Source organism: Phyllobates terribilis, unplaced genomic scaffold (genome assembly GCF_046119375.1).
Source record: "Phyllobates terribilis strain yellow unplaced genomic scaffold, ASM4611937v1 Scaffold_3__8_contigs__length_932513732, whole genome shotgun sequence".
Lineage (NCBI taxonomy): Eukaryota > Metazoa > Chordata > Amphibia > Anura > Dendrobatidae > Phyllobates > Phyllobates terribilis.
Genome location: NW_027362763.1, coordinates 770,697,723 through 770,725,160, shown reverse-complemented (window position 1 = coordinate 770,725,160; position 27,438 = coordinate 770,697,723). Strand labels below are relative to the sequence as shown.

The following is a 27,438-nucleotide window of genomic DNA, read 5'->3' as shown; positions in this document are numbered from 1 at the left end:
GAATATTCCTGTTGAAATCCCACACTTTATCCTACTTTATCCTACTTTTCCTCCTTTTCCTTCTTCCTAGTTTCCTTTCATCTCTCTCTTTCCCTACGTCCATCTATCTTTTCTTTCTTTTTCCTTCCATTATTATTTTTTCCTTTCTTCCATTTCTACCTTGCTTTCTTCTCTCCTCCGAACTTTTCCCTCACACTTTTTCCATCCTTTCTTACTTACATAAACCTTTCCTTCCATTTTGAACCCTTTTCTTTGTGTTTTTCTTTTGTCGTGATTCTCTTGTTTTCATTTTGGTTCTAATTACTTTCCCTCCTTCACTGATTCCATTCATTGATCTCCTACTTCCTATTCGTCTTCCACCTACATTCCTTTCTTACTCTCATCTTTTGTTCTTTGATTCATTCAACCTTTCCACCCCTTTCCCTCCTTCCTCACTCTCCTCTTCCTCCTTTCCTTTCATCTGTCTATCTATCCTTCCTTCGTCCCAGATTCTCCAGATCCTTCATTTTTTCATTGCTTACTCTTTTTTCTTCTTACTGTTCCTTTCTTCTCTTCCATCTTTCTTCCCTTCATCTTTTTTAACCTTGCTTCCTTCCCTCATCCCACTTTTTCCCTATCTTCTCTTCATTCTTTTCTTTCTTCCTTCCTTCCCCCCACTTCTTTTCCTTCCATATCTCCTTTCTTCTTTTTTTACCTTAAAGTTGTCCACTACTTGGACAACTCCAAGCTCTATGGAACGCTCGCTGTGTCTGCAACAAACTTTCCTACAACCACGACCTGTTCATTACTAACAAACTTTCCTTCCTCGCCATCACCGAAACCTGGCTCACCCCCTCTGACACAGCCTCCCCAGCTGCACTTTCATATGGCGGATTCCACCTTTCCCACACCCCCCGCCCCAACGGCAAACATGGTGGAGGCGTAGGTTTTCTCCTGTCAGATACCTGTGCTTTCACCCATATATCATTGCCACCCTCCATTACACTCCCCTCTTTTGAGGTGCACTGTGTGCGTATCTATTCCCCCTCTGACCTCCAACTGGCTGTCATTTACCGACCCCAGGGCTAGCCACCAGTTTCTTAGACCACTTCACCACCTGGCTGCTTCACTTCCTTTCCACTGACATCCCCACTATCATAATGGGTGACTTCAACATCCCCATTGACACTTCCCACTCGTCTGTCTCTAGACTCCTATCCCTCACTTCCTCCTTTGGCCTTGCTCAATGGTCTTCGGCAGCTACTCATAAAGAAGGCCACACACTGGACCTCATCTTAACCCGCCTCTGTTCCCTATCTAACCTCTCTAACTCACCCCTCCGTCTCTCTGACCATAACCTCCTCACATTCTCTACCCTCTCCTCTCCAGGTGGACTATCCCCACTCCCCAAACTTACACACGCTCGCAGAAACCTCAAACACCTTGACCTACACTCACTCTCTGAATCCCTCCTCCCTCTCACAGACTCAAATTCCTTACACAATGCAGATGTTGCTGCCGCTTCATATAACACCACAATAGCTGCAGCTCTCGACTCGATTGCCCCTCTCACACACACCAAATCTCGCACAATCAACAGGCAACCCTGGCACACCAAACTTACTAAAGAACTGCGACGGGCCTCCAGGGTTGCGGAGCGAAGATGGAAAAGGTCTCACTCCATCGAGCACTTCATCGCATTCAAACAATCCCTCACTACTTTCAAGTCCGCACTCACTACAGCAAAACAAACCTACTTCTCATCTCTCATATCCTCCCTGTCTCACAACCCTAAACAGCTATTTAACACTTTCAATTCTCTCCTTCGTCCCCCAGCACCTCCTCCCTCTTCTCTCATCTCAGCCGAAGACTTTGCCTCATTCTTCAAGCAGAAGATTGACACCATCAGACAAAGCTTTTGCCTAAAATCAGCACAACCCCTTCTCACATCTACTCAACCTTCCTCCTCCAAACCCCACTTTTCCACCATTACAGAAGGTCAAGTCTCCTCCTTACTCTCCAAATCACACCTCACCACCTGCGAACTTGACCCAATCCCATCCCACCTCATCCCTAACCTTACCACAGTCTTCATCCCAACCCTAACCCACCTCTTCAATCTGTCACTAACAACCGGTGTCTTCCCCTCATGTTTCAAACATGCCGCAATCACACCCATCCTCAAAAAGCCCTCCCTTGACCCATCCTCTCTGACTAGCTACCGCCCCATATCACTTCTCCCCTTTGCTTCAAAACTACTAGAACAACATGTCCACCTTGAACTGTCCTCTCACCTCTCCTCCTGTTCCCTCTTCGACCGCCTGCAATCTGGCTTCCGACCGCACCACTCGACTGAAACTGCCCTGACCAAAGTCACCAACGACCTACTAAACGCCAAATCCAAGTGACACTACTCCATCCTCCTCCTTCTGGACCTGTCATCTGCCTTCGACACAGTGGACCATTCCCTCTTACTACAGATTCTCTCATCTCTTGGCATAACAGACTTGGCCCTATCTTGGATCTCCTCATACTTAACAGACAGGACATTCAGCGTCTCCCACTCACGCACCACCTCCTCATCTCGCCCCCTATCTGTCGGTGTCCCCCAAGGTTCAGTTCTAGGACCCCTGCTCTTCTCCATCTACACCTTCGGTCTGGGACAGCTCATAGAGTCTCACGGCTTTCAGTATCACCTCTATGCTGATGACACACAGATCTACCTCTCTGGACCCGATATCTCCTCCCTACTAACCAAAATCCCACAATGTCTGTCCGCCATCTCATCCTTCTTCTCTGCCAGATTTCTAAAACTCAACATGGATAAAACAGAGTTCATCATCTTTCCACCCTCTCATTCTTATCCCCCATCTGACCTATCCATCAACGTCAATGGCTGTTCACTCTCCCCAGTCCCACAAGCTCGCTGCCTTGGGGTAACCCTGGACTCTGATCTTTCCTTCAAACCACATATCCAAGCCCTTTCCACTTCCTGCCGACTCCAACTCAAAAATATCTCCCGGATCCGTGCATTCCTCAGCAAAGACTCTGCAAAAACACTAGAACATGCCCTCATCAGCTCCCGCCTCGACTACTGCAACCTCCTGCTCTGTGGCCTCCCTTCTACCACTCTTGCGCCCCTCCAATCTATCCTAAACTCTGCTGCTCAACTAATCCACCTGTCTCCCCGCTATTCCCCAGCCTCCCCCCTCTGTCAATCCCTTCACTGGCTCCCCATTGCCCAGAGACTCCAGTTCAAAACCCTAACCATGGCATACAAAGCCATCCACAACCTGTCTCCTCCATACATCTGTGACCTAGTCTCCCGGTACTTACCTCACCTCCCGTGCCGGCGCTGTTCCTGCGGTGTTGTCACTTGGTCTTTCCGGGGCTCGCGTGCTGTTGTTGTGATATGTGACGCAGGCGCCCAATCAGCGCTGGCGTCACTGTCCCCGTCTTCTGTCAAATTGAACATTAAGAAGATGTGAGAGAGCAGCCGGAAGCCCGGACTTCCTCTTCATGTTGGATTTGTCCAAAGTTAGAGACAGTAACGCCAGCGCTGATTGGGTGCTGGCATCGTGTATCACAACACCAGCACGGGAGCCATGGGGAGAGCAGTGCTGACACCGTGGGAACGGCGCCTGCACATGAGATGAGTATAGGCTTTTTTTATCGGGGCCAAACATTTAGTTCAAGAAGGGGTTGTCCAAGTTGTGGACAACCCCTTTAAGTTCTAACAATCCATACTTCAACCTATCTTCCTTCCCTACCTCTTTTTTTTACAACTTATTTCCTTCTCCTTCTTCTTCTTTGTTCCTTTCCTAGCTTTCCCTAGTCACCCTCTCCCTAATTCATCCTTCTCATTCTTCCTGTACTTTATTTTCACCATTACTTCCTTACCCCTTTCATCCTTCTTTCCTAACTTCCCTCCTTCCTTCCTTTACCGCTTTGCTCCCTTCCCTCTATCCATTCCCTCGTTTCTTCCCTACTTTCACTTACCTTCCTTCGCTACCTCCTTGTTTCTGACCGTACTCTTGTCCTTTTATCCTTTCCTACCTTCCTCTTTTTTGACTCCTTTCTGGCTTTTTTCTCTCTTCCCTATTTTTTTCTCTACTATTTGAAGAGTTACAGGTCAGATTCATGTTTTCATGAGCAATTACGTTTCTTTTTGATACATCATTTGTTCTTTGCAATTGTAGGGCACAGCTGGAAATGAAGCCAGTGCCACAGAGGAAATGTCTAACCTGGTGAACTACATTCAGCCTGTGAAGTTTGAATCTTTTGAGACTTCTAAAAGTAAGTGACACTTTCTGATGACAGCTAACTGCTGAGGACAGGTCATTCAGGGACTTGGGTTGAATTCTTACAAATGGCAGCACTACACATTTATTATGCTGGACTCACTCCTAGTACAAACCCAGCATTAATTCTGGGAGCTTCACTTGTAGATGATAATGGCAATGTTTTATGTTACTATCATACTAATTCTGTCTGGTAAGGTTGAGGCTCGCAGGACTATGTGTCCCATTACTGAACCACTGGACAAGAACATGTCACATATACAAAAACACAGGCTGAGCATTAAGGCCGATTCACACATTACCATCCCCCACTAATATTAGTGACAGTAAGAAGTTTACAAGGGAGAAATATGGCAAATGCAATCAAGTGGTGCAGCCAATGTTAGAGGCATCTGAGAGCCAATATTTTACATTTTAGATAATCTACAATTTTCTTGGGTTTTAAATTAATATGATTTGTCCAGGACTTTGGTATTGATGGTCTATCCTTAGGCTCATCATGAATGTCAGAATCAGTAAGTATCCCGTAGTGGTCAGAAGTAAATATATGGAGCAGGACTATCACAGCTCCATGGTGGCCGTTCTTGGGTACAGTAACAAAAAAAGTTACTGAATTCCCATTATCTTCTATGTCAAAGACCATCAATATTGAAGTCCTGGAAAACTAATTTAAAGGAGTTCCATAACACTGTTAATATGTGATATAAAGTGTTGCAACATTAAGCGATAACATTTTGCTATATACATTGGAATATATATGGCTTTTGTGTCAATTTTCTCATGTAAAAAAAAAAGTCCAAAACTTGTGAGGAATTGATATTACTGAAGGTCTTGTGAAAATGGCACCTGTGAAGGGGTAAGATATTTTAGGCCGTAAGTGAACAGTCAGTTTTTGAAATTGGTGTTTTCAAAGGAAAGACAACCTGTAACGGGGTAGTAGGATCCCCAGGCTAATAAGAAAAAAGGCAATCCTATTTGGTCCAATCCCATAGAAGAGCAACTGTTGCAGTAATTGCTGAAAATTCTCCTGCTGGGCATGAAAGAGAGCTGTCAGGACACAGAGTGCATTGCCGCTTGTGGTGGTGTAGCTGCAGATCAGATGCCCTTGGTGACCTCTGTCCATCACTGAAAACATCTACAAATTCATGTGGTCTTCAGAACAAGACCATGAAACTTAGAAAGTGGTTTGGTCTGTATAGAAATATATTTTCTGATACTCCATGTAGACTGCAAGCGTTTACCTGAGGAAGAAGTGTCACCATGGGGCAGCGTTAGGCTTTGAACATTGTTTTGCTAGGAAACTTATGGTTCTGACATTCATATAGAAGTAGCACCTAACTAAACATAGCTGCAGACTGAGTATGTCGCTTTATGGCGGCGGTATTCCCCAATATCAGTGGTCTCTTTCAGCAGGATAATGTGCCCTACCACAATGCAAACCTTCAGGAATGGTTAAAGAACATAACAAATAGAATAAGGTGATGACTTGTACTCCAAAGTCCCCAGATCTCAATCTGATCGAGCATCTGTAGCATGTGATGAAAAATAAATCCAATCCATGAAGGCCGCACCTGATAACCTACAGGATTGCGATCATCTTCTGCTAATGTCTTGGTGTGAATTACCATAGGATATCTTGAGAGGTGTTGTGGTGTCCATGCCATGACGGTTCAGAGCTGTTTTGGTGGGACCTTCACAGTATTAGGGAAGTGATTTTAACCTTTTGGGTGATCAGTATATACACTGTGTACAATTATTAGGCAATTTTTATTTTTGGTGATTAATTTTATTATTGAACAACTCCAGTGCTGTCGGTCAATACAACAATTAATAAATCTGAAACATGAATATTTTAGAAAGTAAAAGTGATTTTTTTTCCTTTCTGTGTTTGTAGAATTCGTAGGCAACTAGTCGCATGCAGAATGATTATGTAGCTAAATGAAAAATAAAATTTTTTGCATCTCAGTTATTTCCCATCTCAAGTGAGAATAATAATCAATCAACTCAACATGTACAAAAATATATTTTTGACATTTCAAGAAAAATATCAGTGACCAATATAGCTTCCCTTCTTTTTAACAACAGTCATAAGCCTTCCTTCCATGGAGTCTGTCAGTTTCGTAATCTGTTGATGATCAACTTTTTGGGTAACACCAACCACATCCTTCCAGACACCGGTCAGAGAAGTGACTGTTTTCCTTCACCGTAAATCTCCCATTTAAGAAGGGCCCACAAGTTCACAATAGGGTTTAGGTCGGATGAGGAAGGGGTCACATCATTATTATTCTTTCATCTTCTTTCCTGGATAACCAAGCAGTGGAGACTTTTATACATTAGATGAAGCATTGACCTACTTAAAAATCATGGTTTTCTTCAAAGATGCAAACTTTTTCTTGTACCACTGCTTGAAGAAAGTGTCTTTTAAAAACTGGCAGTAGGTTTGGGAGTTGATTGTAAGTCTATCTTCAACCAGAAAAGGTCCAACTAGCTTTTCTTTAATAATACCAGCCCATAGCATTACCCCAATCCAACTTGCTGGTGTCTGAGTTGAAGTGGGGGTCTGTTCCTGTTACTGATTCAGCCACAGGCCCATCCATTTAGTCCATCAAGAGTCCCTTTCATCTCAACATCAAGAGTCACTTTCATCTTTGAAAAACTGTTCTTCAGATATTTATTGTCCCAGTCTTGACATTTCTCCTTCTGTGTCACTTCATTGGTGGTCAGGTATCAGCCTTCCTTACCTTGGCCATGTCTCTGATTACTAAACACCTTGTACTTCTGGGCCTCCAGGGAGGTAGCAGTTCTGGAATATGACAGCACTGGAGGATAATGACTTCATGTTCACTTCACGTTTGATTATTCTTAGATCTTTTGTTGCTAATGTGCATCTTTTTTTCTCAACATGGTTTTGGGACCCTGTTGACTATTTGCTACAAACTTTTGATGTTTCTCAGATAATGCCCCAGTATCTTAGCGATTTCAAGAGAGCTGCATCCCTCTGTAAGACGTTTAACAATTCTTTGGCCCATTTTCCTTGAGGGAAACAAGCTGCCTAATAATTCCGCACATCTCGATAAAGGGTCTTGATATCCTTAGACTGCACCCTTCTCATTACACAAATACACATCACCTGATCTGCTTCATCTGATAGATTTGGAAAATTTGAATAAAAATGATGAGTTGGTCAAAATACTCACTTGCCTAATAATTCTGCACACAGTGGCATAGTTTAATCAAATAACACCAGAGTCCAGCGGACATGTGTGTGGTGGAAGTGGGGGGTCGGTTCAGTGTATTTCTCTTTCATCAGTCAGCAATACAGATAGTTTTCCTTTATTGTCTATTACTGCTGTGAAAAACAACATAGGACTTTTGAACATTCCTGAATATTAACATTTAGGATCTATCCACACTACATCTGCTCCTTGCCTAAGTTATTATGACTTTGAGATGACAGTAAGTAGTGAAGGAACTGAGCCTAGAACCTGTCAGTGGGTAACACAAACATTGGGCTGGGTAATACTAATATAGTATTCAATGTGAGTCCTGTAAGATTAATCTGCTGGGATGTCTGCTCTTGGCGTAAATGTCTTCCCATGTCATCACAATGCAGAATTGTACTCTGAGATGACAATGTGATAATCCTATAGAGATAAATTATACGAATAGTAATGTCAACCTAGAGCGGTCCTGATTAATGACTGAAGGCAGTCACTTAATCAGAGCTGAGTATTATAAAGCAGTATCTGAGAGTCATTTAAATAGGTCGTCCTGTCTTAAAGATTATTCCCCAATAGATTTAGAAATGTAAAGAAAACCCGTGCTCTTACTCACCCTCCTTGACCTTTGGGGGATTGATCCTTGATACAGGATGACCACTTTAAAGGGTTTTCTACCAGCAAACTTCTGAATATCAACAATCTTAGAAGTCATCATGTTGGACTTTGTGTAGGTCAATATGTGAGTGCATTGCCTTGTATGCCACTTCCCAGATAATTCCATTAAATATTATGTAGTTATTACTGCAGGGAGAGTAGTACAGCTCACATTTACATTGTTAGGCAAAGTTTCGGAGAGCCAGAGCCATCGTTTTAATGTCTCTCTGCTTTGCCTAAGTGGACTCCTTACTATGATGCTCAAATGTGCCAACAGAGCAAATAGAAAGGAGTTATATAAATTAGATAACCCATTTGGATCTGAGACAGATATACCATAAGGCTGCATTAACAAATCTGTTCCATATGAACAGCTCACAGATCCATAGAGATTCTTCGATCCATACAAAGATCCGTTTTAAAAACAGATCCGTGTGTCTGATCCATGAAATCAGACTCGGCCATTAAAGTGTATAGGGATCCTTTGAAAACATCCATTTTACTTCAGTGTTCCGTCTATGTTGTTGTAAAATACCACTCAAAACACAGAATCTTGAGGAAGATAAGATTTAGTACAGCTGGCTGGGAGCATTAGCACAGTACACATAAAGGAATGCTCTGAGAACAAAGGATTCATCCCCTTTTATACATTTACACCCTTAGATACAGTCATGGCCAAAAGTGTTGGCACTCTAGAAATTGTTGTAGAAAATGAATTAATTCTCCCAGAAAATTATTGCAGTTACAAACATTTTGTTATACACATGTTTATTTCCTTTGTTTATATTGGAACAACACAAAAGAAACAGAGAAAAAAAGTCAAATTGAACATAATTTCACACAAAACCCTAAAAATGAGCCGGACAAAATTGTTGGCACATTTCCAAAATTGTGTGTAAACAACTTTGTTTCAAGCATGTGATGCTGTTTCATGTGATTAAAAACTGACTAGCTGTACAGTGTCCATGATCAGATATCAAAATCAAACATCAGAATGATGTCAGTTTCAGGCTAAATACCCTGTCTGAGAATTGATTTTGATGAGTGATTCTGACAAGTGATTTTGACGCGTGATTTTGAATAGCTTTTCTTGTCTTATGAGATCAACCATGAAAAAGTCATTGTGATTCTGATTCTGATGTTTGAAGAAAGTCACACATTAGACTCACACATCAAATTCAAACATCATTTGAATTTGGCTTGCTTGCATTCTGTGCATATGTCCCAAATGAGTTTTAGACAACTTTGTACTGAAAATCATATAACCAAATAGAGCTCCTAGGTTTTTACAGCTGAGGTTATAGCTCAGTGGTTAGTGCACTGGTTTTGGGACACAGAATTTTGGGTTCAAGTCCCATCAGCGAACAGTTACTTTTTTTTTTTATTATTATTATTATTATTACAGTTGTAAAAGTCACTTGTCAAAGTCACTTGTCAGAATGACTTGTCAAAATCACTTGTCAAAATCACTCGTCAGAATCACTCGTCAGAATCACTCGTCAAAATCACTCGTCCGAATCACTCGTCAAAATCACTCGTCAGAATCACTCATCAAAATCACTCATCAGAATCACTTGTCAGAATCGCTCATCAAAATCATTTGTCAAAATCACTCGTCAGAATCACTCGTCAGAATCACCTGTCAAAATCACTTGTCAGAATCACTTGTCAGAATCGCTCATCAAAATCACTCGTCAAAATCACTCATAAAAATCATTTGCCAAAATCACTTGTCAGAATCACTCGTCAGAATTACTTATCAAAATGGACACTGTATAGCTGAATCCTTCTAAGCTCTATGTAAAAACAGGAAGTCTCTTTTTCCTGCATGATTTATGAGTCACTGCAAAAGTCCCTGGTAGGGACAGGAAGAGGGAGCAGGTGAGTTAGGAGTTGTAGAGGGGGAGGACTTACGCAGGGAAAAGAGACTTCCTTCCTTCTAGTCGTCCCTTCTTCTTCTCTAAGGCTATGTGCCCATGATGCAGAAATGAAGCAGAAAATTTCTGCATCTCCCTGGCAGAAAAAACGCATGCAGATTGTGCATGCGTTTTTCCTGCAGAATACATGCGGATCCACATGGGAATTCACATGCGTTTCCGCATGCAGATTGACAAGCGCTCTCCAGGCGATAGCATCACTTGGAAAGTGCTTGACAACTAGGTCACAATGTATAAATCCATGCAAACAGCATGGATTTATACAGTGTGAACCGTAAAAATAAAATAAAATAAAGCTATACTCACCCCCGATGCCCCAGCGTGGCTGCAGAGCTGCTTCCTGGCTTGTTCCTGGCTGCCGGCATATCGCGAGACAGAGCGGTGAAGGGCCTGCAGTCACATGACTGTGACGTCACCGAAGGTCCTTCAGCGCTGCCGGCATGCAGAGAAGCCTTCGGAAAGGTGAGTATAAACTTTATTTTTTATTTTATTCTTTTTTTACAGGTACAATGGTACCCAGGTCTGGATGAGAGTCTTCTCTCCTCCAGACTTGAGTACCATCCGCACATTGAAACGCATATATTCCGCTTGTACAAATGTACAGACGCGCATTATATGCATCTCAATGCAAGTCAATGGCGGCCATTCCGCTGCGCTTCCGCAAAATTAAATGACATGCTGCGGATATTTGTACGCAGCATAAACGCTGCGGAAAAATCCGCAGCATGTGCATAGAACATGCGGAATCCCCTTGGGGACCATGGGGTGCGGATTACCTAGCGTTTCACAAGCGTTTACGCTGCGGAAATTCCGCAGCATAAACGCTTGAAAAACGCTACGTAGGCACCCAGCCTAACTCATATATGCTTAATGGGCTGAGTGCACTTAGATAACCATATTTTGCATATCTTCAGCAATTGCCAGGAGGGGATTTTTGTTCCCAAGGCTATGACCTGCTTTCACACCACGACGTAGCTCAGGGGGAATGCCAGCTCTACAGTTTTCCCACACTTCGGTTCACACTTGGTTCTATTCTTTCCAAAGGGCTGTTCCTCCTTCTTGACACTTATACTCGTGTCACCACACCATCTAATACATTTTATCTTTTCCATATACAGTATATTAAAACGTATACAATTTTCGTGTGCATATATATTTATTTATATATATATATATATATATATATATATATATAATTAATGCTTACATGATCCTCATCTATCAATTAATTCTCCAAACTAATTTTCTTTTATTTGATTCTAGTTCTTGATTTTCTCTGCTCATTTTTACAAAAAAAAAAACTCTCAGCACTCAATGGTCTCATCATCATTTTGATATAATGTAGAGGCTAAATTTCATTCTCATATATATACATATATACCGTGTATCTTCTTCTCTACCACTTTCACAGTAGTTTGAATCCACCATTCAATTTTCAATTGAATAAAACAATATTGTTTTTTTATTCCTTCTTTATTTATTAATGTTATACAATAATTCTACACTATCTTTAAAAAGATTAGATAGAGAGACAACAGGAAGAATTTATTCTTTTAATTTTGATCTAATAAAATGATTTTATTTTTTGTATGAAAAAGGTGACGTACATCCCATGTGATTGTCGCCCCCCACTCCCTTTTCTATTGGTGCCATTGTTTGAATTTTTTGTGTATTTAAATGTATGTAAGTTCATTGTTCTGTTTACATGTGGTTGCCCTGAAAAAGGAATCAGTTGACTTCGAAATGCGTTGACCACTTTTAACAAATTTTGGTCCTCGGATCCATGACTGGAAAATCAGCAGCACAGAAAAAATCCGCTTTCCTGTTATGTTAGCATATTTCTAGCCTCATCTGTCTAATTTTTTAGGCTTGCGTGTCTTACTCCCTGTTGTATGAAGTATGAATGCTAGACAAAAGTTCCTTCAAACCTAATCAATTCTTGCTTAAATTCTTTAAAGACTGAAAACTTTTCTATTAATAATATCAATAATATATTATATATAATAATATAATGTCATGTGATGTGATATAATATAATCCATTGATGTGTTTTCCTTGCAGAAAGAAACAAGAGCTATGAAATGTCCTCCTATGTGGAAACCAAGGGTCTTGAGCAGCTAACGAAATCTCCTGTAGAATTTGTAGAGTATCCTTTTCATAAATTACATATGACTTCTACATGGTAATCGAGAACTAGTTAAAGGGGTCGGTCAGTGAAAAATGACTGTTGAAACCAAGCACTGGCGCTCGGTGCACCATTGGTGTTGCCAAACAGTTCGATGATCTTTCCCACCTGCTTCTTTTCTATCTATCTCCACCCTTATTTGGCTCATGTAATGCCAGAGCTTTCAATCAAAGAAGAGGAGAGCATAGATAGACTGAGAACATGTAAGCTTTCAAAATGGACACTGAAATAATTAATTGATAATTAAAGCGAATATGGCTTAAATCTGTATGTAAGGGAAGCTAAATGTGTAGACAGGCATGCTAGTCTAGCAACTGAAAAGGCACAAAAAAATAGGCTAAACAAAGATTTCTTTCAATTTGTTGTATTCTTAAAGGTAGCTTTCCTCCAGGCCCTCACCAGTGGCTGACAGGTTGCCATTTACAGATGAGTCCTTCCTCTACTTATTACTAAACTCAATATGTCCTGAAATGTATAGTGAAACATGGTAAACAAACATAAAAGGGCTATATATCCAATGAATGCTTCAATGGATTTCATCCGCCATCTATATTGTCCTTTTAGAGATGAGCATATGACGCGCCCCCTGGGACATATTCCTTTTTGAGGGGAATACCCGGCACCGGATCAGATGGGGGGTTGTAGTCTCCGAGCGGCTGTGACCCGGCCCGTGCCCAGGGTGTCAAACTCAGTTGTATGTGGCAGTCCTACAGATGTTATTAAGTTCTTAATGTCGACTACGCCACCCGTTGTGTTGCGGTCACTATGGCCGCCGCTGCAGCAGGGTCCGCTGAGGCTGATGGTGTAGGTGCAGCTTGTGATGGTATAACCCCCAACGGGTGGGGTATAGCCTCAGGGGGTCAGGTGCAGAGGATGGGGGTTGTAGTGGTGCAGCATAGATGTTAAAGGAAGACAGAGTCGGGTTGTGCAGTTTAGGGTATTTACTCACTGCTGATGTTCCGGTCACTCCAGCTTCAAGTGACCACCCGAGCCGTGCTGCGTCCACCAGGTCCTGGATCCAGCCAACCCCCAAGCGAGTCCGGAGCGTGACCCTGAGCTCTCCTTCTGTCCTTTCTCCGGCCGTCCCCACTATTGATCCACCCAGGTCCAGCTCCCTCGGGCCTTCTGTTGGGTGACCCTTGGCCTTGGGTTCCCTGACCCTCCGTGTGGTATGCCTTCGTGGTGGATGTGGTGGGTGGCCGTGGCAGACGCTGCCCACGGCCTCCGGTCTCTGGCTGGGGTGTGTTTTTGCCCCCACCAGCTTGGGTTCCGGTACCCTGATGCCGACTCTTCACCCGGGGATTTAATTTGGGGTCTTAGAGTCCTTTCTCTTCTGTGCTCTGGGTCTCTCTCTTTTCTCCTCTCTCACTCTGGGTCTTTGTCTTTCTTCTCTCCTCTGCTCCTGACTTGTTCTCTGCAGCTGACTGACTCTCTGCATCTGATCCTCTGCATCTGACCCTGATCTTAGTTGGTGCCCACCTTATATACACCCTCTATGTGTGAGCTCAGGTGACCAGCACCCAATGAGCTCCTATCTTTACCCAGGCTGCTCCCCCTATCTGCCCCTACACTACATGGGATGTTCCACCCCCCTCCCACTCCAGCCAGGAACAGACTCGGTCGTACCTGCACATTTCTAAGTGGGAGTACCGTCGGCCTGTTCCTCGGAAATGGGATGTGTGTAGTGCATGCAGCCTACCGAGCTCAGTTCCACACTCCATCCTTACCCGGGAGTGGAATATCACACCTCTGGATTGAGGTGCAATACCCCTGTAGCAGCCGAATCCTCAGGGTGCTACATTCCCCCCTGGTAAATCACAGCACGTCCTCGGGCTGTAAAGACAAAAACACCAAAACATACAAAAATTTTTTTTTTTTTTTTTTTTCATATAAACATAATAAAACATATAAAACATTATATATATAAAACTTTTCATATAAACATTCTCGTAGTCGTTTCTTGTTTCAGGTTCCTCCTCCGGACACTGTGCAACGTGTGTCCGGGAAAAGTACGACAGTCTCTTAGAAAAACTGGTTTTCCTATAAAACCGGTAGGGGGCGCTTTAGGAAGCGCAACTATATACAGGGGAAGTTGGCCGCTCTCAGTCCTCGGCCAGGTAAGGAGGGAAAGGGAATGGCTGCTCACAGTCCTCAGCCTGTGGGATTAAGGGGTTAACGGGTAAACAGTTCACATTTGCTGGTCCCAACGGGGACTATATATATATGTATCAACAGTTTCTTTGGTACCCGGTCGGGTAACTATTTACATCACTTGCTCTGCCGCACTCAACGGCGTCTTCCTCCTGCTCTTTGCTTATAGCTGTTTGTTACTTCAGACCCGTCCGGGTCCTCTTGCTCCTCCTCCTCGCACCGCAACTCCTCCTCCGTCAGGCGGTGTACGTGGAGGGCGTAAGGTCCTTTGGCACACTTGTGCCGGGTGAAGGTGACCTCGTCTCCGATGTAGAGGTCACGACCTCTGTGCCCCTCCGGCAGATGGGACTCCACGTCTCTGCGCGTGACAAAGACGTCGCCGAGGGTGTTGTTGTCTCTGATGAAGCCCCACCCGTGCTGCTGGTTAAACTTGATTACAGTCCCGGTGGTACGGGGACTGTGCGCTGCACGGGGGTCCCTCCTGGTCCGGCTCTTTTGCTCGGCGCTCCTTATTTGGGCCTGTTGTTCCCGGACCCGCCTCTCTCTCCGCTCCCTCGCAAACTCCTCGAGCTGTTGGCGGCAGCACTCCGCACGCTCTGCTGCAGCTGCCCTAGTTTCCTGAGTGAACCCCATTAGATCTTCTCCGGTGGGGTCCCACTCAAACTGTGCTTCCGCTAGCGGGGGCGAGATCCTTATTACGGGCTTCGGAGCCGGAATCAGGGGTGCACACATGGCCCCAACCCTCCTCTGGTGCTCCAGTTCGTAATACTTCTGGGGCCAGATGAAAGGCTGCCCGTCCGGCCACGTGTGCTGGGCAAACAAGTCCTCTCCCAGACACGGCACCCTTGGTTTTACGGGTGCGGGCGCGGTGGTGGTGGCGCCCGGGTTGCCCAGGCCTTGCGGCCAGGCCTGGGGCACCTGGAAGGTGAAGGGCACCGTTAATACGGCGGCGCCCTGGGCTACCTGGCCTTGCGACCAGGCCGGAGGCTCCGCAGAGGTAGGGGGCGCTGTTGGTGTTGCGGCGCCCGGGAATTCTAGGCCCTGCGACCAGGCTGGTGGTACTTCCTGCTTGGTCACGCTCGGGGTCGAGGCGTGTGACGTCACAGGGGTCGCGGCGGCGGCTTCCGGTTGGGGCCTAGTCTGCGTCGGTGACATGGCGTTTTCGGGCACAGCAGGGGGACTTTCGGGCTCTGCGACGGGGAGCTGGGGCAGGTAAGCGGTGTCACGGCTTGGGGTATAGGCGTCCCCTTTACCTGCCTCCATGCGTTCGGCTCCCTCCTCGGCGCCGTCTCCGGCCTTGGGTCCTCCCGCGCCATCCTCAGAGGCGGTCTCCTTCCTCATCTCGGCTGGCGTGCTCCGGGTCTTGGTTTCAGCTTGCGTCTTGGTTTCAGCTTGCTGGGCCATCTCCCGGCTCCATTCCGCCAATATCTCGCGCTGTACCCGGGCCATCCTCCGTGCGAGGCCCTCCAGGGCAGTCTGCGCACACTCCCGGTCTCGGGGGAGCTGTGTAAGGACCTCCACTAGGCCTAGTGGGGTCGTGGTGTCCAGCAGGCTCCTGACCAACGGGTCGGTGCTGCTCTGCTCTTCTTCCAGCAGGCTCCTGGCCAGCGGGCCGGTGCTGCTCTGCTCTCTGGACATCTCCGGGTGAGCTTCTTTGCTGCTCCTCTCCAGACTTCTTGTCTCCGGGTGCGCTCGCTCCAGACTGCTCCAGGCGGCACCCATTTTCGTTCTTTTCTTTCGTCTCCTCCCACTTCGAGGGCGGTCCCGGGGCAACTCGGTGACTGTCAGCTCCAGGGGTAGTTCTTTCACGCTGACAGACACCTCCAGCATCACAGTCTCTGTTGGTGGGGGCGGTTTCCACTTTTGGCGCCATTTTCTGTCCTGGCCCACGATGGGAGGTGGCCTCTTGCCCTCCTTTGGCACGCCCATAATGGCGTCCGCTGCTCTTCCAAGGCGGGAAATCTGCGGTTTTGGCGGGAAACGTCGCCCAGTGGCGGGAAACTCTGCAGATGGCGGGAACAAGCTGGAAATGGCGGACAATCGGCGGGAAACGACTGGTGATGGAGTCCGATGGCGTGGACCCTCCGGAACCGGCGGGAGACTTCTTTCTGAGGTAAACTTGCACTTTTCTTCAGGCACGCAGTACCCGGGTGTTGCGGGCACGTAATCCTGCCGACTACGCCAAAGTTGACGCGCCCCCTGGGACATATTCCTTTTTGAGGGGAATACCCGGCACCGGATCAGATAGGGGGTTGTAGTCTCCGAGCGGCTGTGACCCGGCCCGTGCCCAGGGTGTCAAACTCAGTTGTATGTGGCAGTCCTACAGATGTTATTAAGTTCTTAATGTCGACTACGCCACCCGTTGTGTTGCGGTCACTATGGCCGCCGCTGCAGCAGGGTCCGCTGAGGCTGATGGTGTAGGTGCAGCTTGTGATGGTATAACCCCCAACGGGTGGGGTATAGCCTCAGGGGGTCAGGTGCAGAGGATGGGGGTTGTAGTGGTGCAGCATAGATGTTAAAGGAAGACAGAGTCGGGTTGTGCAGTTTAGGGTATTTACTCACTGCTGATGTTCCGGTCACTCCAGCTTCAAGTGACCACCCGAGCCGTGCTGCGTCCACCAGGTCCTGGATCCAGCCAACCCCCAAGCGAGTCCGGAGCGTGACCCTGAGCTCTCCTTCTGTCCTTTCTCCGGCCGTCCCCACTATTGATCCACCCAGGTCCAGCTCCCTCGGGCCTTCTGTTGGGTGACCCTTGGCCTTGGGTTCCCTGACCCTCCGTGTGGTATGCCTTCGTGGTGGATGTGGTGGGTGGCCGTGGCAGACGCTGCCCACGGCCTCCGGTCTCTGGCTGGGGTGTGTTTTTGCCCCCACCAGCTTGGGTTCCGGTACCCTGATGCCGACTCTTCACCCGGGGATTTAATTTGGGGTCTTAGAGTCCTTTCTCTTCTGTGCTCTGGGTCTCTCTCTTTTCTCCTCTCTCACTCTGGGTCTTTGTCTTTCTTCTCTCCTCTGCTCCTGACTTGTTCTCTGCAGCTGACTGACTCTCTGCATCTGATCCTCTGCATCTGACCCTGATCTTAGTTGGTGCCCACCTTATATACACCCTCTATGTGTGAGCTCAGGTGACCAGCACCCAATGAGCTCCTATCTTTACCCAGGCTGCTCCCCCTATCTGCCCCTACACTACATGGGATGTTCCACCCCCCTCCCACTCCAGCCAGGAACAGACTCGGTCGTACCTGCACATTTCTAAGTGGGAGTACCGTCGGCCTGTTCCTCGGAAATGGGATGTGTGTAGTGCATGCAGCCTACCGAGCTCAGTTCCACACTCCATCCTTACCCGGGAGTGGAATATCACACCTCTGGATTGAGGTGCAATACCCCTGTAGCAGCCGAATCCTCAGGGTGCTACACATATCTTTCGAAAATCAAACTCAACAGCATTGATTAATTTTTTCCCAAAAATTCATCTTGCAGTGAATCTCAAATACCCTGAAAAGATGTGTATAAAAACTCTGAGGTCTACCAGGACTATATCCAACTTATTTCAATCTCTTTAATGCAGCAGCCTTAGTAATATCAAAGTGACTTTAATAAATATGGCGATGGGTAAAAAGATGAACATTCTTCTTTGCTCTGCTGTCAAACACTATTTGTAATGTTTATTCAGTGTTTTATGGCTTTCTCTCCAAATGTCTATGGCTAAGCTGTGAAGTCCTCTCACTATCCAGATTCACTGCAAAATGGTTGCTGCATTCCCTGCCTCTGCTTTTATACAGGCTATGATAATCCCTCCCGATTGGCTGTGCCGTGCTATGTCATGGCTGCAAGGCATTATGGGAAGCTGTCTGTCTGGTCCCAAAGTCATGTGATCCTTTTCTGGCTGATGCAATCTTCTGCAACCTGTAAAATAGCTGTGGCCATTTTAGGTGATTCATGAAAATGGAATGACAAAGTGTTCAAACTCTCTGGGTTAAGCAAATTCCTAAAAATTTGACAGTAATATGATTTCCATCTAATCAATTTGGTCATAAATAGAAGGATTTATGTTAATTTATAATATTTTGCAAATTGTATAACTTAAAGGGGTCTTCTGTTAAGTGAATAAAGTTACCAAATTGGAAGCCATCCTTATAAAAGAAATCAAAAAGCCATAATAGCATTGTTGGAGTGAAGGGTGGATTCCGATGGCTTTTTCTAATTTCTTAGGGCCTGTGCACTTTAGTGTTGCACAAGTCGGAGGTCACTGGAGCAGAAGTGACTTCCCGGCGCCTGTGCACAAGATCCCTGCTGTACAATGAACATAGAAGGGAGGAAGACGTGCACCTGTGACATGCAAGGGAGGGTGGAATCATTAGAATTAACACAGGAGGAGGGGACTTCTTCATACAGGTAGGAATAGATTTACATTTCTATCACCTGTATGGCCATATTAGTAGGTCAGATAAGTCCCAGGGGGTGACAGATTCCCTTTAACTTGTGCACATACCCTTAAAACATGGCTTACCATGTTAACATGGTAATTTTAATAACACAGCAAAAAAAAGACTTAATGAAATTCAAGAAAAGTAAGGGTGTAGACATGCTATACAAAGCTTCAAATATATACGGATGCCATCAGTCACCTTTCTCATGAATACAGGAGATTCATGGGTCATTATAAAGCAACAAACTATTAAACTCAAAATGACAACCACAAATCTTGTATGCATGTATATTTTCCTGTTTATTTGAACTTTTTTTCAGGTTGCCTAGATTCTTGTAGATTATGTAGGGGAATTGCCAAACATCTGAGCGTTTTTTCCTGCTGAGGATTAGAATTAAGCCCTGCCTGTGACATGCATGCTGCTGCATATGACACAGTCTGCAGCCTCTCATGTGCATTAGACCTTTCTGTGTTTCTCCAGAATCATAGAGTGATCGAAAAGCTATATTTTATTATAGATGTGATCTAGTCACATCTCTCTATGTGATGCTTTGGCATATTTATAGGCAGGTATGTCTCGTATTGGGTTGTTGACCTCTTTAGTATGTAATTTTAACTCTTTCTTTTCTGGAGTGCCTGGCTTAGAGAAAACACTAACATTGACGTCGTTGATGAAAACATTTTTCTGTCTAGTTCTTCAAGATCCTTAACTTAAAACTTGCAGATATAACAAAATGCAGCTTAGTAGAATTTATCCAAAAGGAACCAGAGTAGATTCATCTAACTATATGCCTCAGGTCTTCTGGAACGCTGGTTGTCAAATGGTAGCTCTTAACTTCCAAACAATAGGTAAGAAGGACTCCTTGTACTCTGCCTTTTATTAGTCTATGAACAATCCACACAGTATGATGTAGTATGATATCCCCACAGTGAAGTCACCCAAATATTCTGCAACTTCAATATCCTTTACACAAATCACATATTACAATACCCCAATGTGCTCTTCATACATACACATTATAATGCCCCACAGTGCCCATCACACACATTGTGATGCCTTACGATGCGCCCCAGACACATTATGATGACCTCATGGTGTCTCACACACACACACACATTATGATGCCCCCCTCACAGTGGTCCTAACACACACATTATGATGCCCCTAATGTGTTCCCCAGCACAGTATGATACCTCCACTATGTCCCCCAACAAACAGTATGATTCCCCCACTGTGTCCCCCAACACAGTATGATTCTCCACAGAGCCTCCAATACAGTATGATGCCCCCAAGTATTTTGCGTATACAGTATGGTCTGGTGCTACCCACATCAGGAATGAACTTGCGACATCATCGTGCCTGATGCATTAAATCTCCGACACAGACTGAATGGTGGAGCAAGGTGCTGATAGCTGCCTGCTCCGCTATAGTGTTCAACCGTATCTACGACCTGTGGATGCAGAAGCCATTAAATTAGGACTCCAGGCATGGGGCAGGTACGTTCAGCCCTGCCCCACTCAGCTCATGGGCTCTGGTGATGCCAACCCTTTTATTTCATCCTAATTTCCGTCATCCACTACATATTTCTAAAACCATATTCACACTTGTGTTGTGGCTTTATTTTATATGAGAAACATCCATGAATTGCTCAATCAGCAGTTCAGCAGATACCGATAGCTCCCGGCAAGTTCCATTGACTTAGTCCATCTTGTATTTCATTTTGATTGGAAAAAGTAAAACTACAAATAGCCCTATTCTGCCCATCCACTCTCCAAAGGAGAGTTTGAAAGAATTTAGTACCGAGAATGTTAACCACAACGAAACCAGGCTGCTCTTATTGTAAGTTAATGGGGACCATCAGGCTCATTAGCACCTGTTGTACTACAGATCTGGCAATAAATCGATTTTTGTGTGATAAGCAGAAACCACAAATGTGAACACAGCCTTTAGAGTAGATGGGGTTTAGAGGAGAATTAAGAAAATGTGCTCATAGTCTGGTCATCAGTAGTGATGAGCGAGTATGTTTTGTTAACCCTTTCGCTGAGTATGCTCGGCCGAGCACCGAGTATTTATAGCGTGCTCGGTGATATGTTTGAATCACTCCTGTGTGCATGATTTGCGACGGTTTGACAGCTTTAATACATGTGAAGAATGTGTAAGAAATAGACATTCCTCACATGTATCAAAGCTGTCAAAAAGTCGCAAATCATGCATGTGAGGAATGTCTATTTCTTACACATTCCTCAGATGTATTAAGCTGTCAAACAGTCGCAAATCATGCACACGGGAGCGATTCAAACACATCACCGAGCAGCTGTAACTACTCGGGGCTCGCCTGAGCATACTCGGTGAAAGGGTTAACAAAACATACTCGCTCATCACTACTCATCACTAGTCATCAGCTTATTTCAGTCTTCACTTACAGTACTGCAAAAGAGATCAGGAGATCGAAATGTGTTATAGGGGAGCAATTTTTATTTTTTTATTAGGTTAGCCCCTTATCTAAATGTTATCTCAGTGGCCATCTTTTGACCGTTACAAAACCTCCAAGTGACCATTATCCCCCTGAAAATCAGCAGAAACCATACATTTGGATATCAATGCCATTAAATGCATGAGCTGCCATGTCATTCTACAGTCAATCTTGAGAAATTTATTTTATCTAGAAACTGTATGGTGGTTTGAGGGCAGAGATCATCATTTTGAATAGATTTTTCTTTAAAGTGACGCTCCAATGAGGCCCACATGGAGACTGTTGAGATAGAAATTCCCTTTTAGTTTGTCTGGGTTTCTAGAATGAGGGATTTCAGAAAAATAATAGGTTTCTGTGCAGTCTCACCAAAAGACAAACTGCCATGAATGTTTTGTAGATTGGATGTCAAGCATGGTCCCCGTATACTGATTGTCCCTCCTGGTGCCATTGAGTAAAGAGTGTCTACGGGAATTCTCCTGCAACGTCACTGCACAACACCTATATGGCCACACGTTGTGAATGTCGCCAGGGGTTACCTAGCAACTGGACCGTGCAAGGCCTTCCTGGTCACCCAGCTCAACCCATGTGCTGCCACTGCCACCATCACAAGCACTTCCAATAGAAATATGGCAAAAAGGAGACTCAATGAAATAATACTGTCATACAGTTTTTTCTTAAAGAAGACCTGTCACCAGCCCAAAAGTGACTATTTTTTGCTCTTGTTTTATCCTTTCTACTTCCCTGAGTATTAATATTTTTTTATCTGTCGTACAGTTCCAGCAATATGGGCCTCTTTATATAGTGCGATTTAGTGCACTTCATATGTGTTTATGTTCACCATATCATTTATATAGGGAAAATACTGATGTTTTTTTTTCATTTACAGATTTTTCTATGCAACTTAATATGGGGATGTATGAATATAATGGAAAATGTGGATACAGATTAAAACCAGAGTTTATGAGAAGGCCAGATAAACATTTTGATCCATTTACTGAGACAACAGTAGATGGGATAGTTGCAAACACATTGTCTGTGAAGGTAAATCTATCTATCTATCTATCTATCTATCTATCTATCTATCTATCTATCTTTCTTTCTATCTATCTATCTATCTATCCATATATCTATTATCTATCTGTCCATATATCTATTATCTATCTATCTATATCTAATATCTATCTCTCATATCTATCTATCCATCCCATATCTATCTATGTATATATCTATCCATATCTATCTATCTATTTATTTATCTATCCATATATCTATATATCTATCCATATCTATCTATCTATCTATCCATCCCATATCTATCTATCTATCTATCTATCTATCTATCTATCTATCTATCTATCTATCCATATCTATCTATCTATCCATATCTATCTATCTATCTATATATCTATCTATATATTTATCTATCCATATATCTATTATCTATCTATCTATCTATCTATCCATCTGAAATCTATCTATCCGAAATCTATCTATCTATCTATCTATCTATCTATCTATCTATCTATCTATCTATCTATCTATCTATCTATCTATCCATATCTATCTATCTATCTATCTATCTATCTATCTATCTATCTATCCATATCTATCTATCCATATCTATCTATCCATATCTATCTATCTATCTATCTATCTATCTATCTATCTATCTATCTATCTATCTATCTATCTACAGTGCCTACAAGTAGTATTCAACCCCCTGCAGATTTAGCTGGTTTGATAAGATGCAAATAAGTTAGAGCCTTCAAACTGCAAACGAGAGTAGGTTTTATGAACAGAAGCATAAATCTTACAAACCAAAAAGTTATGTTGCTCAGTTGAATTTTATTAAATTTTAAACATAAAAGTGTGGGTCAATTATTATACAACCCCTATGTTTAATATTTTGTGGAATAACCCTTGTTTGCAATTACAGCTAATAATCGTCTTTTATAAGACCTGATCAGGCCGGCACAGGTCTGTGGAGTTATCTTGGCCCACTCCTCCATGCAGATCTTCTCCAAGTTACCTAGGTTCTTTGGGTGTCTCATGTGGACTTTATTCTTGAGCTCCTTCCACAAGTTTTCAATTGGGTTAAGGTCAGGAGACTGACTAGGCCACTCCAACACCTTGACTTTTTCCCTCTTGAACCAGGCCTTGGTTTTCTTGGCTGTGTGCTTTGGGTCGTTGTCTTGTTGGAAGATGAAATTACGACCCATCTTAAGATCCTTGATGGAGGAGCGGAGGTTCTTGGCCAAAATCTCCAGGTAGGCCGTGCTATCCATCTTCCCATGGATGCGGACCAGATGACCAGGCCCCTTGGCAGAGAAACAGCCCCACAGCATGATGCTGCCACCACCATGCTTGACTGTAGGGATGGTATTCTTGGGGTCGCATGCAGTGCCATCCAGTCTCCAAACGTCACGTGTGTGGTTGGCACCAAAGATCTCGATCTTGGTCTCATCAGACCATAGAACCTTGAACCAGTCTGTCTCAGAGTCCTCCAAGTGATCATGAGCCAACTGTAGACGAGCCTTGACATGATGCTTTGAAAGTAAAGGTACCTTACGGGCTCGTCTGGAACGGAGACCATTGCGGTGGAGAACGTTACTTATGGTATTGACTGAAACCAATGTCCCCACTGCCATGAGATCTTCCCGGAGCTCCTTCCTTGTTGTCCTTGGGTTAGCCTTGACTCTTCGGACAAGCCTGGCCTCGGCATGGGAGGACACTTTCAAAGACTGTCCTGGCCGTGGAAGGCTAACAGTAGTTCCATAAGCCTTCCACTTACGGATGATGCTCCCCACAGTGGAGACAGGTAGGCCCAACTCCTTGGAAAGGGTTTTGTACCCCTTGCCAGCCTTGTGACCCTCCACGATCTTGTCTCTGATGGCCTTGGAATGCTCCTTTGTCTTTCCCATGTTGACCATGTCTGAGTGCTGTTCACAAGTTTGGGGAGGGTCTTAAATAGTCAGAAAAGGCTGGCAAAAGAGATCTTTAATCCACACATGTGAAGCTCATTATTCTTGGTGCCTGAACTACTTCTTAATACTTTTGGGGGACCAAACAGAATTCTTGTGGTTTGAGGGGTTGAATAATAAATGACACTCTGAATTAACTTTTAACGTTTAAAAAAAAAAAAAAAAAAAAAATTGCTGCAGTGCATTTCCCACTTCCAGGCTGATCTACAGTACAAATGTCACAATGCCAAGTTAATTCCGCATGTGTCAACCAGCTAAATCTGCAGGGGGTTGAATACTACTTGTAGGCACTGTATCTATCTCATGTCTATCTCTCTTATCTATTTATCTATCATAAAATTATTTTGTTTTTTTTGTGTTTGTTGTATATGATTTTTTTAGATGGGTCTTCTGATGTACTTTGCCTTTTAGATAATTTCGGGACAGTTCCTGTCAGATAAGAAGGTTGGCACATATGTAGAAGTAGACATGTTCGGGTTACCAGTTGACACCAGAAGAAAGGCACTGAAAACAAAGACCTCACAAGGCAATGCAGTGAACCCAGTATGGGAAGAGGAACCCATTGTTTTCAAAAAGGTAAATTATGAATATTTTAGAAATATACAGTGCTGAGCATAAATGAGTACAGCCACTTTGAAAAGTAAGATTTTAATCAATATCTCACTGTACACAACAATTATTTAGAAAATGTAGACAAGACTGTGTTTCCTAGAACATTAGTTTAACCTATGAAAGTAAGGTTAAAGCACCACTCCAGCGTTGCTTTTTTTCATTGCAGTGCTGGAGCGGTGCTTCTAATATAAGTTCCCTGCCCCCGGTCTTATAATCACCTGCTGCCGTCTTCACCTTCTTTTACCGCCGCTCCAGTCAGTCTCCAGCAGTTTGTGACCTGCTGCATCGCTCCAGTGTTTGTTGGAGCCGGAGGTCACTTTTCAATGCAAACCTCGATCTGGGTCTCATAAACTTGCATTGAGAGCTGGTAATGTAACTTCTGACTTCCGACCAGTCAGATTGGAGCGGTGCCGAAAAAAGGTGAAGACGGCAGAGGGTAAATATAAGACTAGTGTCGGGGACCTTACATTAGAAACACTACTCCAGCTCTGAAAAAAAACGCTGGAGTGGAGCTTTAATGATATAACTAAAAATATAACTTTCAGTGCCAAATCTTCAGTTTTACTCAAATTAGTTGCTGCAAAAATGAATACACCCGACATCAAACACCACTACAGCTAGTGTTTTGTATTACCGCAATGATTTTTAAGCACAGCACCAAGTCTTTTAGACATGGAATGAATAAGATGGTGGTATATTGCAACATCTTTTTCTATTCTCCAAGAACGACCTGTTTTAGAGCCTGGATGCTCGTTGGAGAGTGATGTTCAACTTGTCTCTTCAAAATTCCCCATACGTGTTTGGTTGGGTTCAGATCAGGAAACATACTTGGCCACTGAATCACTTTCACCCTGTGCTTCTTCAGAATTGCAACAGATTTGTATTTTAGATCATTATCGTGTTGGAAAAGTGCACATCTATCACGGGCACGGAGTGATGGGACCATCTTCTCTTTCAATCTAGAACAGTTCATCTGTGAATTCATGATACCATCAATGAAATGAAGTTCCCCAACATCAACACCACAAAATGATACTGCCACCACCATGTTTCATTGTAAGCACCATGCATTTAGAAAAATGCCTGGTGCCTGCAGTGAAACTTGGTTAGGGTTAGGTTTGCTGGAAGTTGTAGTTAGTAGCTAGTCACACAGGTAGTGTGGAAAGGTTTTAACAGTCATAAAAAGACCATTCCAGTGGGTTTTTTATTGTTCCCTTCATTAGCCGTCAATAATGTTTGTACAGTCTGTGCATTAAAATACACACCCATTACTGTCTTCTCCTGCTTCCAGTGCCGCACCAGTCCTCTTCTATATTATGTGACCGCTGCTCTTTCTTACTGGCTCACACAGCAGATCATTACTTCTTTTCTTAATGTAATGAGCCTTGTTCTGAGTGTCATAGATTTTCATTGAAAAGTGTTGGCCGGCTAGTCACAACTGCAGTCACATGATGGGGGGGAAGACCAGAGTGGAGCTGGAAAAGGCAGAACACAGCAACCAGTAAGTATGGTAATGCACATACTGTGACGCGCCCCCTGGACTGTGGGATACCCGGAGCCGGGCCTTGTAGATGCTGGGGGTTGTAGTCACCGTGGCGGCGACCCGGTCCGTGACCCAGGGCGGTCAAACCAGGGTAGTCTATGTGTGTCTGTTATATAATATCCGACTACGCCACCTGTGGAATGCGGTTATTGGGAACCGCCGCTGCGGAGCAGTCCACTGAAGCTGGTGGTATGTGCAGCAAGGTGATGTAATTCCCCACAGGAAGAGTGGAGCTTCAGGGCAGCGCATGTGGATGATGGTGGTGATGGTGCAAGGTGTCGCGGTGCAAGAATAATCACAGAGTCCAAACGATGCAGTCCCAGATCCTTTACTCACGGTTAAAGCAGTTCCAGTTAGAGGGCCAGTGTAAGAGCCCACGGCGTCCTGTGCTCACGCAGTGAGGGGCTCGGACGACCCTCAGATATCTCCAGAGTATTTATCAGGACCCCCTTCTGTGTGTCCTCAATGGCCTTCTCCCTGCACCTCACACCTAGTAGCACCCTTGTCCGATGTCCTCGGGCCTTGGTGGGCGACGTGTGTTCCGTCCCCTGGGTCCTATGCGGCTACCTTCCTAGTACACTGGTATGGACTTATGGTCTGCGGTATTTGAAATGCTGCAGCCTCTGGTTCTCTAGTTAGGCCTTGTAGCTCTTGGCTAGTTAAGGGACCGGTTCCCTTTCTCCAGCCTGACCCCCCTACCTCCTAGCAGCGGCGGGCATACGGGTGGCTTGCTGCTCGGCCCGTACCCCTGGGGTCCCTTCTCTTCTCGCCCTGGAGCCTCTCCTGCTCCCCTTCTCTCTTCCTTCTCCTTCAGGCTCAGGCCTCCTGTCTAGGCCCGCCTCTGGAGCAGAGCTCCTACTGAGCCCCTGCTACTCTGACTGAACTCTCTGAACTGAACCCTGATCTAAGATGGTTTCTAGTTTTTATACCTCCTACTCCAGTGCTCCCAGGATCTACGTCCTCCACCCATCCAC

At 44.5% G+C, this 27,438-nt stretch overlaps 1 protein-coding gene across 1 annotated transcript in view; it reads left to right on the top strand.

Moving 5' to 3' along the window:
* The window catches only part of PLCB1 (phospholipase C beta 1), a 1,235,601-nt gene that overhangs the window by 906,801 nt on the left and 301,362 nt on the right, over positions 1–27,438 (top strand). The window contains exons 16-20 of the mRNA XM_073672250.1: positions 4,179–4,275; positions 12,154–12,238; positions 19,579–19,703; positions 22,215–22,369; positions 24,721–24,885. Of these exons, the coding sequence (XP_073528351.1) occupies positions 4,179–4,275; positions 12,154–12,238; positions 19,579–19,703; positions 22,215–22,369; positions 24,721–24,885 (627 nt within the window). The remainder of the gene's footprint in view (positions 1–4,178; positions 4,276–12,153; positions 12,239–19,578; positions 19,704–22,214; positions 22,370–24,720; positions 24,886–27,438) is intronic.